Source organism: Phytophthora ramorum (assembly GCF_020800215.1).
Source record: "Phytophthora ramorum isolate Pr-102 chromosome Unknown Phyram_PR-102_s0003, whole genome shotgun sequence".
Classification (NCBI taxonomy): Eukaryota; Oomycota; class Peronosporomycetes; order Peronosporales; family Peronosporaceae; genus Phytophthora; species Phytophthora ramorum.
The window spans coordinates 960,975-974,189 of NW_027150649.1; the positions used below are offsets into that span (position 1 = coordinate 960,975).

A 13,215-nucleotide genomic window follows, 5' to 3' on the forward strand; every position below is an offset into this window, starting at 1 on the left:
ATTATAGTATTGAAGTTGCTCTAAGGTCGCACAAAAATAAAGATTTATATGTTTTCCGGGGGTCCCTACCATTTTTACGAGTTTTTCCGGTACGACACATGGGTTATCAGCCAATCATGGACGGCAATTTTTCCATGTCAATCCCATTTTGCAACAAAACCAGCAAGTGAACGACCATGAGCACGACGTGGTTCCAGAAGGAGATCTGCCTTACGGCACCGAGCCGCGGCTTCCACTGTGCGTAGAAGGCGTCTATTTCTTGTTTTCTACGCCCTAACGTTTCCTTTCACAGTGGTGACACGCGAGATCGAGAAGCAGGTTCAACACGTTTTAGCCTTCACTGACGCAAACACCCCATTCGGTCCTAACCATTGTTGCAATGTACGCAATGCCAGCTGCCGGAGCTTACGCGTGTGAAGGTCGGCATGGCCAATTTGTTCATCAAACACACGTCTGCGTCGCTCAGTATCAACGAGAACTGCGACCCGGACGTCCGGTGAGTCAGACGTCAACAGTTGATACGGAGCTATGCGCTGTTGGAATTGCTCACAAAATGTTGCTGTTCATCAGGACGGACATGGAGGGCGCGCTCAACCGTATCGTGCCGGAATCCTGGAACAAGTAGGGCGTATTGCTTCACTTACCGGCATTTGTTTCCTGATGTTTTGTGTTGCTTGTAGGGAGTTTTTCCGTCACACGGACGAGGGTGATGGTGAGTGGGGATTATTTGTTTTACTGGGGAGTGGTGTAAGAATGACTAACTGTCCGGGTATGTTGTTACAGACGACATGCCAGGGCACATTAAGTCGACGCTGATCGGTGCTTCGGTGAACATCCCGATCACTAATGGAAAGTTCAACCTCGGCACGTGGCAGGGTAAGATGGCAACTTACATCGTGTAGCCAAGTCTCGGTCTTACATGTGTTTGCTACTTCGATAATTTCTAAAAGGCATCTACTTGTGCGAGCACCGCAATGTTGGCGGATGGGGATCTGGACACCAGCGCAAGATTGTTGTTACCATCCAGGGATCTACTGCTTAAACGCATTCAGCAAGTGAGCAGATTGCCATTTTATCCTCAGTATGACGACTAATGTGTTCACATATCCGCGATAAAAAATGCTCAAATGAAGCTGTAACACGTACGCTTCATCTTCAAATGCGTAAAATAGTTGTTTGTTTCTGCCTCACTTTCCTCGGCAATGCGCTCTTGATTCTGATACGTCCGTGATACTGCTGTAAATTGGTAACCCATGGTGGCCATTAATCACCCTGCCATGGGGAGTGGCGACGCCGATGAATTTCACTGCAAGTTCCATCTCCTGATGTACATGTACTTCCAAGTTACTAAATACCGGTCTAACAAGCTCAACAAGCACAGACTCAATTAGGAATCCTTTTGTAGCGCATCAATCTTAAAAAAAACTTGTAGATATAGCTGCGGAAATGAAGCTCGCGATGAGGACCACCAGCCCACCTCGGGGTATTATCCGATACGGGTACGTATTGTATGCGAAGTACGAGTATTTTACATTTTGCAAATGAAGCTACAAGTGTGAGCTGCACGCGGGTATACGTAACATGGAGCCTGGACTCCGAGCTCGTGGTGAAGCTACGATCCAAACCGTCGCAGCCTAGGCCCATTCAACAACTCCAATCTTCGCCGAGTTCGGCGACTCAACCACCGCCGTTGGGTTCGTGGTACCCACACTTCCAGCAAAGTTGTAGACGCAATGCCACGGTGGCGAAACATCGGGGAGTAGCTGTAAGTTGTAGCACGCACATGCACTGAACACCGGCACATACTTCTTCGCACGATCAATGGAGATCCGCATGCCCTGCGATTCCCCGTTTCGCACAAAGAGCAGAAATCCGGCAAGCAGATCGACCATGACACCAATTCGATCTTCTTCCTTGAATGTGTCTGCATCCAAAAAGTTCGCTCGAGCGGGGAGCTGTGGCTTAGGTCCTCTGAACGAGCCAGTCGTAATGAACCCTCCTTCGCAGTACATCACCGCGGGCATGTGATCACACGCGGGCGTTGGCAGCGACAGTGTCCGCTTCAAGTGCTGTGCATCTACCCCATAATACCGGAACCCTGCTTGTCCCTGAGTGACCACCTCCGCAACACCAATGTAACTTCCTTCACTGAGCCCCATACACTCCCAGTAACTCACTGCCCCCGGAGTACACGTGCGATCACCAAACATGGAACCTCCATTAGGTCCCCAATGCGACACATAGCGGTCTCCATTCTCCGCCAAGTAGACATCACCCCCATGCCTCACATCATCAAAGTGCAGGTCGAAGTTGTCTGCAGTGAAGTGCAAACAATGTGTCAGATCGAAAGTAGCAATAACTACACAAATGTAGGTGTCACTCACACGTCGCAACCGCCTGTAATTGCCTCAGTAACGGCATAACAATTGCAACTGGTAAAGTATCGGAATGTAGCGGTTGCTTCAGCAGCTTCACGCTCGGCAGCAGTGCATTCGTGCGACTGTAGAGCCAGAACCAAATGGCAGCACAGCCCTCGCGCCCAACCGTTTTCTGAGTGCACACGAGTGTAGCAACCTCTTTGGCGTCTAAGAATTTGAGCAGCGGGGCCAGAGCAGCCAGCGCGAAGGTGGTCGGCGCACTCTCGGAGGATCGGAACTGCTTGATGGCGGACATGCTTCAGAAATGGCTGCTGCAGTTCTGATGGGATTCACCAAGCAGTCGAATTTTGAAGCGCTGAAAACCATTTGATTCGCTGAAAAGACTCTGATTTACTTTCGATACAGGAGTTGCTAATAGCTATGCGGAACGCGGAACTGGCGTTGGCGCCGCTGAGTCTGTTGCTGGGCGTGCCGTTGGGGTTGCTCAAAGAGAAACTGCAGAAACACTCGTTCAAGCGCTGGCTGCTCGCGCTGGCGCCGTTGGCGCTTGCACCGTTGGTAGGATGGGCTTTTAAATATATGCACTAAACTGATACTTTTCTGAATGCGTGGACGTAGAGCTCACTTCAATTGGTCGTGGGTATGGTCGTGTTGATGTATTCAGCTCTCGGTTCGCGAAGGTGTCGTGATGGCTGGAAGTTACTTGGGTGGAAGGGTGCTGGGCGCGTCGCTGGTCGGCGTGGGGCTTACCGGAGGCATCGCCACGGGCAAGAGTACAGTCTCCAAAGCTTTTCGCGAAGCTGGAGCGGTGATTGTGGACGCCGATGTGGTGGCCAGAGAGGTGGTGATGCCAGGACGCGGCGCGTACAAGGAAATTGTGCGCTGCTTCGGCACTGGAGTGCTCAACGAAAAAGACGCAACCATCAACCGCGCGAAACTGGGAGCAATCATCTTCAGTGACCCGGTGCAGCGGAAGAAACTCAACTCTGCTACGCACAAGTACATCATCTGGGAAATGTTCAAGCAACTCGTGTACCAACGTCTGATCTGCCGCAAGCGACTGGTGGTGTTTGACGCGCCGCTGCTGTTCGAAACGAAGCTGTTGGAGTATTTTTGCTACCCGACGATTGTCGTGGCGTGTTCCGAGACGAATGAGCTTGCACGACTCATGAAGCGCGACAATGTCACGCTAGAGGATGCCCAAAAGCGTATCAAATCACAGATGAAGCTCCATGTACGTGGTCTCGCCATTTTTCGAAAAGTGAAAGGTTGAACTCACTGTTGTTTGCGATCCTCTATTATGAGCAGGATAAGGTGTCGAAGGCCGACCTAGTGATCCAGAACGACGGCACACTCGACGAGTTGCTTCTTCATACTCGTGAGACGCTCCAGCGCACGGCCGCTATGATTGGAGGCTCACATGAACTTCAGTTTGCCTAAACTGGGTATGTAATAAAGTGGTTGCCTCCTTAATTTCGACTCCACTTTTTGCATAGCAATTTTTGTCCAAACCACCACCGAGCGACTATGCCCCGCAAGGGTGTGTCTCTGCAGGAGAAGCGCGAGCGCATCCTACGCATCTATCATGAGTCCAAGGAGGTGTTCAACCTCAAGGAGGTGGAGAAGCTCGGCTCCAAAGCTGGCGTCGGTACGGGCTCCACAATAGCTCCATCAACATTAACAATAATAATGTTCTAACGTAAATATTCTGTTTATTGCATATTGTGGAAATGTAGTGCTGCAAACAGTCAAGGACGTGAACCAGGCGCTGGTGGACGATGTGTTGGTGGACTGTAACAAGGTGCTGATAAATATACGAGAGATCGCTCGATTGCTAAATGTTTTGACTATTTGTTGTTGTTGCTGTTGTGTGTAGATTGGGTCGGGTAACTACTTTTGGTCGTTCCCGTCGAAGCTGTCACAGACGAGGAGGCGCAAGCTCAGCGAGCTGGAGCAGCGTCACCAAACAGCGCAGGACAAGCTGGTTAAAGTGAAGCAAAACGTTGAGAAGCAGAAGGGTCTACGCCCGGAATCGGTTCGGGGAATGATACAGCCGGAGCTTTTGGCTCCGATTTTTGTTGTCTGTGAAGCATTTTACTGATGAAGAGGTGAGTTTGCTTTTGACTCTGACGCAGGAAGAGCGTGTGCAAAAGCTGCGTCGACTGGAGGAACAGAAGGCCAAAGTGCAGGTGCTGCGCACCAAGGTGCAGCACTTGGCGGAGAACGACCCGGAGATTCTGGAGCAACTCGAGCGCAAAGTGCGTATGGCGAAGGAAGGTTCCGACAGATGGACAGGTACAGTACTTGCGTGGCACCAGCTCTGTTTCGTATTGCCTGGAGGGATTCCACATCAGTACTCATTGTATATGCTGTACCTGATGCGCTTCGACAGACAATGTGTACACTCTCAAGTCGTGGGTGGTCAAGAAACGTGGTGTTGAGGGCAAAGAGGTATGGACTCCAGAATATATTGAAGGCGTGGCGGAAAGCTGACATCCCGCTGCTTTTTAGGTGGACAAGTGGCTCGGCATCAAGGACGATTTTGACTATGTTGAATGAAGAACGGATGCGACAGCACACTGATGAAGGTTATCGTACGAAGGAAAGAAGGAATACTATTGTGGCGCCTTCGATCGGCGATTTACTAAACTGACTTGTTGCTTGAGCCAATGATGACAACGTCGTGGGCCAACTTAACTCACTGCTATTAAAACCAAACGGAAGCTGCGTGTCGCTTACCAGTTGAAGACCTCTTTGTGGAAGTCGAAGTTGCAGTTGCGCGCGAGCGACTGAGCCTCCACGGTCATGGTGGGCGGCCCGCAGGCCACCACAGTCACCTTGCGGCCGTTGAAGCGACTTGTGTTGATCACCTCGTCAAGAACCGGCTGGCCACCGCGGTAGGACAACGTCTCGCCGTTGGCACGGGTAACCACGCCGTCACTACGAGCATTCGAGACGTGGAACATCCAGTTGATGTTGACAGGTGCCGGCGCGTTGTTGCCAAGAATGGCCATGTTGGGGTCCTGGATGCTGGCACGAGCGGCGTAGTCGAGCTGAGCGTGCGTCGGCAGGAACTGCTCCATCATCAGGATGTCCTCCGGTTCGCGAACAGACCATATCACGTACCAGTCCGCTGCCTTGGGGGTCTTGTCCGAGTCGCTGGCGGCATTCGGGAACAAGCGTGTCTGGTTGATGAGGCTCATCATCGGGGTGATGCCCACACCACCGGCGACAAGCACCACCGCATCATAGCGATCCACGTTGAGCGACATCTTACCGAAGGGGCCACACAGGTTAGCTGTGAGCTCGTATTGCGTGCCGGCCTTCTCCATAAGCTTGCGCGTGAAGGAGCCGTTGCCCATAGCCTTGATGCAGAAACCAAGCGACTTGCCGTCCGGGGTTACGATGGACGAGAACGGGTGCCACTGGGTTGCGGAGATAGCCGGCAGGCGCACCAGGAAGTACGAGCCAGGGTTCACGTTCATCGCCATCTTGCCAGTCTTCGGAGTCGGCTCGAGGACGAGCGCGGTGGAGTTCGATCCGGAGTGCACCGAAGCAGAGGTCTTGTACGAGCCCGTGAAGGCGCTAGACCAACGGTACAGCAGACCAAGAGCGTACAATCCAAGCGGGACACACAGCGCCAGGCCGATGAATTTGGGGGCGTGCAGGATGGTGAACACGAAGCCGACAATCGACAGCACGCGGTGCGTGAAGTAGAAGACCTCGAAGAACATGCGACGGATGTACTCAATCGACATGAACATCATCACGATGAAGCAGATGAAGGCGATGAAACCCGGCAGAGGGGTCACGTCGCGGTACTTCTCGTTGAGCGTGAGGTCGACAACCTTGCTGGCCTGCACGACGTGGACAATCACCGCGACGTTCATGATGACACCCAGCCAGCGGTGGAACTTGACGATGCGCTCGAAGGAGCTGCCGAAGAGCACCGACCACACGGGCAGGCGCGACACGGGCAGAATGAGGAACATGAGGATAAGCAGGCTCACCTGGCCCGACACCACGTAGTTGTCCTCGTCGCTCAGCAGCGCGATGAGCACGACCACCGCAGCGACGAAGATGAGCATAACCAGCAGCTCTCCGAGATGGAGGTCCGCCAGCGTCTGCATGAACATCGTATGGGGCTTGGCTACAGGTGCGTTGGTCGTGAGCTTCACCGGGGGCGGGGCCACCGTGCGGTGCAGTAGCAGCTTGCCGACGGGCGAGGTCTTGAGCGCCGCCGTGAGCAGCAGGCCGCACACGGCCATGACAGCGAAGGCGATGCCGCCGACGATACCCGGGCAGTTCTTGTCGTCGCACCAGGGCGTGGACGTGCTGGAGCCGACTGTAGTGCTGGTAGCTCCGGCCGACGAGCCCGCGGACGCCGCGGCGACGTTGAAGGTGGCGGCGCCGTTGGTGCCGCTCCGGTGCGTGGAAATGGGCCACGAGGTGCCGTAGGCCCAAATGAAGTCGGTCGCGCCCGAGGCCGAGAGCGCCACCTCGGACGTGGTGGCGGCCGCCAGCGTGCGCTGGTAGCTGAAGCTCATACTGGTGGTGCTGGTCTCGCCCACCACGAAGGCGGACTGGTCGCTCCCGGCGGTCACGTCGCTGTTGACGTAGCCGCCCAGCAGGTAGGACGTGGGCACACCTGCGTCCTTGAAGAACATCATGACGTTGGTGGCCGGGCTGCTGACCATGTTGGAGTCGCGCGACGGCCCCACGCCGAACCACGTTGCGTCGCTGGCTACGGACGCGTCGAGCTGGTACTCGATGCACACTTCGTCACCCTGCACGAGCGCACGGACGAAGATGGGGCTGTCGCCCAGGCGAGTGCCTGAGAGTGCTTGGAACGCGGTGCTGGAGCAAATGTCCGAGTTGGAGACGGCGGCGCTGGCCATGTTGGAGCTGGTCGCGAGCGCCAGCAGAGGCAGGAAGAGTGCGCGCGGGGTCATGGTCGACTTGCGAGATCCGAGTGCACTGCCAATTCGACAATTGCGTTCCCGCGTGTGGGCCTGCTGTGAGATGGATGGAGTGCGCTCGAGGCCGCCGAATGCAAAGTGAGACAGAGAGGAGCGGACCCATGCGGCCAGCGCTGGACAATTCGCGTTGCGAGGTTCACCCAGCCGGTGTTGCTTCTACCGATCGAACGGAGCTGCCGGCCGTAAACCGCGGTGGCAAGGCCGTAGAGGACCACACAATAATCTAATACTGAAGTGTACTACTTGATAGAGGTCGTGTAGTGGTAGTCTCCGGTTTCGCACGGAATATATATAATATTGAAGGTAAGATGATATTCATTTAAAGAGGTTTCGGTGGTCTGTCAACACTATATGCTTTCGTGTTGGCCCGTATCTCATTTTTACCGCTGTTGCTGCGGACAAGTCAACGCTGCGTGACTCGGCATAATAACCCAGGCGTGGTTGTCGCTGGGATCACGGCGAGGTTCGCCTGGTAAGACACGTTAGCACATTGCTGTTCGAGTGAACCCGGGGCCACAGCTGTGGCAAATCCTCAGCCCCTGTCAAACGAGCAAAACCTCCAGCAACTGGGGCATTTCGCAGTGAGCACTACGCGCATAGAGCGGTGTGCCCCTCTGGATGTTCTCGTCGAGTTGCAGCAGCGTTTACGTGGGGTGTCGTACAGTGTTTCCCAGGCACCGCCAACTTCAGAAGGGTTCGATGGGCAGCGTGAAACTGACGGCGTGTTTGACACTGACCGAGTTGCCGCCGCTGTGACAGTGGACACGGCCATCGTCTTGGCACGGATGGGTGCGCGAAGTCTCGGCGATCCATCGTAGCGTGAAGTTAGTTTTGTGACTCCGTCGCCTTACGGTATTGCTGTTCGAACGCCGTTGCTGCAGACCGCAATTCGGGGGGAAAGGATAAGGCGAAAGCACCATGTGTTGCCCCCCCCCCCCCCCCCTACTGGTCACACGCAGTCGCGCTCAGCGAGCGACTGAGTCTCACCGACGCTGCGTTGGACACTTGCGCTGGCCTCGATTTTTTGGTGGTACATGTGCACGCTCACATTGAAGACACCCCCCATCGCATGATCCATCTGTCGGCGCCCAATCAAGATCTCTAAACCTGTTCACGATCCGCTCTCGTCGCGTCGCTGCATGAACAGCGCCACACGATCTCAAATCGCCGCGCACATGTGTCGCCTATCGACGCTGTCGCAGTTAGCTCGATTCGTAAGCCAATTGCTCGATTACGAATCGAGCTCGATGGTGGCAATGTCGGAGCACGCAGCAGAGCGCACTCCACCACTCGTGGTCTTTCACATGCTGCCCTGCCCTGGGGTCGGGTTTAGATAGCTATACATATTGATACCTCCTCTGATCATGGTTCTGTTGATCCTCCCAACACGTTCTGTACCAATGGCCATGGACAGATGCCAACTTCCCAAAGCTAACGCAAAGCACGCATGGTATTTTGTTTAACGTAATATCTGCCGTAAGCTTACTGGCAAACTTACGCAACCGCGGAATCGCCAAGCTGAGGCTCAGCTGTCCGTGCCATGAACTATTGTACATTTCAACGTAATACCCGTACAGACAACGACGGTGAAATGTCATGTGTAATACATGTAACAGCCCATTCTCAAGAGCTTAGTCACGGATGCCACGGATTGACGGCGGCACAACCTGCTCGTGACTAAAGTTTAGTCACTAAGCTGTACGTGCTCGTTCTGCTGAAAATCCACTCGGACCCAGGCCACCACTACATGTAATACTTGTACCAATACTCCTTAGTGTCGCGGGGCCCTACGCATCTCGTAGATAGCCAGGGTAGCCATGGTTGCAATGACACAAAGGGTTGCAGCAGCCACGGGGATCGCAAGGCTCGATGCTGCCAGCGACAGGAAACTTGGAGTTGCGGCCGCTGCCTTGAGTTTATCTTGAGGGGGGTGGTGCGTGTCGTCTTGCACCGACTGCTCTGAGGAGTGAGCAGATGACCTGCGGAGACTGCCCGGCGCATTCTTGCTACCTCTAACGCGCTTGCTGGTGCTTCGGCGCATCGAAGAGCGGGACGGAGGCGGAGGTGATCTTGACTCGCTGCTCGCCGTGTCTTGCCAGTGATTTTCGCGCCGCCGCCGATCGATCCTGCTGTTGCCGTTGGTCGATGATGAGCTGCGCTGCTTTGTCCGCAGCTTTAGATTCCGAGATGAAGTCCTGGTGCTGGAACTTGCGTGGCTTATAGCGCTGTATGTGGGTGAATCGGGGGTAGCTGAGATTGGTCGCTGAGAGTGGCGGCGTCCACTAGGGACCCGCTCAATTGGTTTGGGTATCAATGCTATGGGGTCCGCTCGGTTTGGCGGCGGAATGCCTTCGCTGCTTGACGGGACCATGGGCACTGGAACCAATGGACCTGCGCCTCCTGACGTGGGAGGAGATGCCATTGTGTGTGATCGCTGCATCTTTTGATCCTGGCGGTGCCGATGGTTGAAGCGCGTTGGTGACGGGATAGACCATCCACCTTCTTCATCTTTGTCGTTGTAAGATTCGCCATCTTGGTGCTCCTGCACACTCGTCACAGACGACGACGACGCCCGGGATCGAAGCGCCAGTGACCCCAACGCGGCACCCTGACCCCACTCCATTCCGGCGGCGAGATCATCGTGCAGCACTTGGTTTTCGTCGCTGCTAATGCTGCTGCTAACGTCCCCATCGCTGGAGAATCGGTCACCTTCTTCTTCCGACAGAGCAGCGGGCTCCGATTCGGGCGGCCAAGCTCTTATTTGAGCATCTTCGATCAGCCTCGAGTTAATCTGTATTTCCTGTCTAGTCAGAATGAACTGTAGAAGCAACAGCACCACAGATGTGTGAGCAAGAGGTCTACTTCAAAAGCACAACTCCATCGAACCTCGATGTCGCTGAATAGAATGTCACGGTAAAGCACCATGATCTGCAAAAGGTCGATTGCGACCGTGTCCTGCCGTTCGCTTTTCCGAGCAGTCTACATTGTGCGAAGCAGCGACCGAACATCGTTAGCATTGCCATATATATCGAACCAAATCAGGTCCGGGCATCAACTCACCATGCTTTCGAACTCGGAGGACTCGCTGAACACGTGATGGTGCTTGTCTGCGATAGTTTTCAGCAGCGGTTGCACCTCTCCACTGACGAGTGCAATGAGGTCCCACAGCGCTAGCAAACGCAGTAGGCAGTGCCGAACTTCCCGCTCCAGGTGATCCAATACGCCGCGGATGGCAAGCAGAGTTGTGAGTGCCGGTGGTACAGCCAGACTCTCACGCAGCAGCACCTTCTTGTGGCGTGTGTACAGCTCCAACGGCACCAACGGACCCATGAGGTTGCGAAAGCTCACTTCAAGCAGCTCATTGAGAACGCCCAGTTGATCGGCGATGGAGTTTGCATCAATCCTTGACGTGAGAAGATCCCGAGGACTCGATACCTCCGTGTCTTCCGGTCCATTGTTGTTCGGGTCCGATGACGAGGGGGACGAGAAGCCCTGCCACTCGCCTCGTTCCTTCTGCACGCTCTCCAGCAGCGAGACGTACAGGATCTTGGCCTGGCGAGTGACTGTGCTGTCTCGAGCCGATTCGTCGTAGTGACCGCTGCGGTTGATCACTGCGAAAAGCACCGAGGCCACGGTGCCCACAGATTGCGCACAGGACCCGAACACGGCGCTGCGCTGCATCCGTCGCTCGCTTTCTGGCTGCTGCGAGGGCGAAGACGGAACCTTCTTCTGGTCAGCTCGGGGCTCGACTGAACGGTTCGGAGGTGACGCTCGCCTGAAATACTTGCCAAGGCCCGACGAAGACGACGGAGCCGAAGACGCTTTGGGGCTGGCACGGGGCGCTGCCATTCACAGTGGCAACTCAGCCCAGCAACACCCGCGATCGAGCAGGGCAGGCTTTCTCAAATAACTACCAGCAGCAGGGCGCGATCTTGAAAAAAATAGAAAGAGGCGCCACACTGGACGTGCATTGTAAGTTACCATTGGTAACCAGGCCAGACTTAATGGCATCGTTCGCCTCTGAACCAGGCGTGGCACCGGGATGGTGCGGCAGCGTTTTTCAATGGGACGGTGGAGTGCGATGGAAGGCAACTTGGTGAGGCCTACGCGATGGGCGTGAAAGAGAGAACGACCCCCAGTCTTATTGAAGGACAGACTTCACGTCCGGGGCAGCGCATTCAGATGCTGGTACGAACGGGAAAACTTACAATATCATTTGGACATACACATTGCTTATCAAGCGCAACGTGCTCAACTACTTCGCCTACTACGTAGCAAAAAACGTGATCGGAACCATGGCTTATTCGTCCGTAAGGAGCGTCACGAGGTCGCAGGACGAGTTGAGGTCAATGCGCCTCGTGCTGTCCTCGTAGACGATGCTCATGTTCATGACCGCCAGCGCGTCCTTAAACAGCGTGTAGTCAGTCGCGTAGCTGCTCTCGCCCGTGATGAAGTACTGCACGTGGTTGTCGATGAGCGCCGTGACCATCTCGACCATGTTCGAGCGGTTGTCAATGTCCACGAACAGCCTGAATGTCTGCTGACTCTCGCCACGAGGAACACCGACGTCAGGGGTCATCCCAGACAGGTAGCCCAGGTAGTCCTGGTTGACGTACAGCGTCAAGTTGAGGTACCCGATGCCGTTCAAGCCCATCTGCGAGACGTTGGTCACATTGACGTCAATGTCCATGGTCCAGCCAGCGTCCGTGCAGCCCCAGAAGTCAATGTGGTCGATGACCGTGAGCGGGTCCCGGAAGTTGTTGAATCCCTCGATCGTGAGCTCGCGCTTGAAGTCCAGTCCGCCGTAGCTAACGCCCAGGGCGTGTGCCTTGACTTCGGCGCTCGTGTCGAAGACCACCGACACGTCGTCCATGACTGCCGTCGACATGGCGGAGAAAGCGTCGGCGTCCGTGACCGTCAAGTCCGCGGTGATGTTAAGATCGTACGCCTGCTCGCCTTTGTCGATGGTCAGAGCCGGGAACTCAAAGGTGGCGAACGTGGAGCCGTCGTACAGCAGTTTGGCTGTGGTGGCGTCGGACCGAGCGTTCATGCTCAAGTCGTGCGTCAGATGCAGACTGAGCTCGCTGGAGAGCACCGTCTGGTCTGAGATCTGGTTAATGTCCAGGTAGTTGACACTCATCTTGATCTTGTTGACGTTGTGCTGGAACACGGCCTTGACGATCACGAACCACGCGATGAGGATGAGGACGACCAGCAGCACCAGGATGATGCCCAGGATGGCCAGGATCCGCTGCTTCTTGGTGATGTGCCACCACAGGAACTTCTTGAGCGGCTTGCCGCCCTTCTCGGCCTCCTCCTTCAGGACGTCCTGGCTGTTGGCACCCACGTCCACCTTGAAGGCCGTGTCTGGTTGCGTCTGGTACTGGTAGTGGTCCAGGTCCACGTTGGCGCGTGCGGGACTCTGCAGCGAGTCGGCCACGGGCGTCTTGATCTCCTGCTGCTGGTGGATCGCCATAGTAAGAGAAGGAAAACTTGATGCGTGCGAGGCGGCAAGTTGGCGAATGAAGTGAAGCTCTCGCTGATCGGCCGCTCGCGCACAAGTGCGGGAAGCGAGGTGCACCTCGGTGTGCGCTTCTTCACGACGGGTTTCCGCGACTTATTTGACTGGCGGCGAGTATGGAGCGACCTGCCATCAACAGAGGTGTCACTCGAGGGGATGGGCAGACAACTTCAACTTGAGAATCTTTTTGACAGCGTTAGTGCCGCTGCTGCTGGCTGCGCGTTTGCTGCCCAGCGGCTGCAGAGCAGGCGTCCAGGCTACTGCTCGGGTTTGTACGCTGTGGCATCTGAAAGGTGCTCGCCGTGGTGATCTCTTTCGTGCGAGCGTAGGCAATGGC

General features: G+C 55.2%; 7 protein-coding genes across 7 annotated transcripts; 3 read left to right on the forward strand and 4 right to left on the reverse strand.

The window, feature by feature from the left end:
• Positions 1-176: 176 nt before the first annotated feature.
• On the forward strand, positions 177-1,042 carry KRP23_3464 (UPF0047 protein YjbQ; the record flags this gene model as incomplete). The annotated part of the gene is made up of 7 exons (XM_067888318.1): positions 177-237; positions 293-318; positions 396-496; positions 571-621; positions 681-712; positions 784-876; positions 951-1,042. 7 exons carry the CDS (start codon positions 177-179, stop codon positions 1,040-1,042), a joined length of 456 nt encoding a protein of 151 aa, XP_067747572.1.
• Positions 1,043-1,634: 592 nt separating this feature from the next.
• Positions 1,635-2,673, reverse strand: KRP23_3465 (uncharacterized protein; the record flags this gene model as incomplete). Its single annotated transcript, XM_067888320.1, has 2 exons — positions 1,635-2,314; positions 2,385-2,673. 2 exons carry the CDS (start codon positions 2,671-2,673, stop codon positions 1,635-1,637), a joined length of 969 nt encoding a protein of 322 aa, XP_067747573.1.
• A 125-nt stretch (positions 2,674-2,798) lies between these two features.
• On the forward strand, positions 2,799-3,818 carry KRP23_3466 (uncharacterized protein; the record flags this gene model as incomplete). Its single annotated transcript, XM_067888321.1, has 3 exons — positions 2,799-2,936; positions 3,043-3,612; positions 3,687-3,818. The coding sequence occupies 3 exons, from the start codon at positions 2,799-2,801 to the stop codon at positions 3,816-3,818; spliced, it is 840 nt and encodes a 279-aa protein (XP_067747574.1).
• Positions 3,819-3,905: 87 nt separating this feature from the next.
• Positions 3,906-4,937, forward strand: KRP23_3467 (Meiotic nuclear division protein 1-like protein; the record flags this gene model as incomplete). Its single annotated transcript, XM_067888322.1, has 6 exons — positions 3,906-4,026; positions 4,115-4,179; positions 4,255-4,413; positions 4,514-4,673; positions 4,771-4,829; positions 4,890-4,937. The coding sequence occupies 6 exons, from the start codon at positions 3,906-3,908 to the stop codon at positions 4,935-4,937; spliced, it is 612 nt and encodes a 203-aa protein (XP_067747575.1).
• A 176-nt stretch (positions 4,938-5,113) lies between these two features.
• Positions 5,114-7,330, reverse strand: KRP23_3468 (Ferric reduction oxidase 7, chloroplastic; the record flags this gene model as incomplete). The annotated part of the gene is made up of 1 exon (XM_067888323.1): positions 5,114-7,330. One exon carries the CDS (start codon positions 7,328-7,330, stop codon positions 5,114-5,116), a length of 2,217 nt encoding a protein of 738 aa, XP_067747576.1.
• Positions 7,331-9,128: 1,798 nt separating this feature from the next.
• Positions 9,129-11,206, reverse strand: KRP23_3469 (uncharacterized protein; the record flags this gene model as incomplete). The annotated part of the gene is made up of 3 exons (XM_067888324.1): positions 9,129-10,175; positions 10,244-10,336; positions 10,418-11,206. 3 exons carry the CDS (start codon positions 11,204-11,206, stop codon positions 9,129-9,131), a joined length of 1,929 nt encoding a protein of 642 aa, XP_067747577.1.
• A 451-nt stretch (positions 11,207-11,657) lies between these two features.
• Positions 11,658-12,833, reverse strand: KRP23_3470 (uncharacterized protein; the record flags this gene model as incomplete). The annotated part of the gene is made up of 1 exon (XM_067888325.1): positions 11,658-12,833. The coding sequence occupies one exon, from the start codon at positions 12,831-12,833 to the stop codon at positions 11,658-11,660; it is 1,176 nt and encodes a 391-aa protein (XP_067747578.1).
• Between the last annotated feature and the right edge of the window lie 382 nt (positions 12,834-13,215).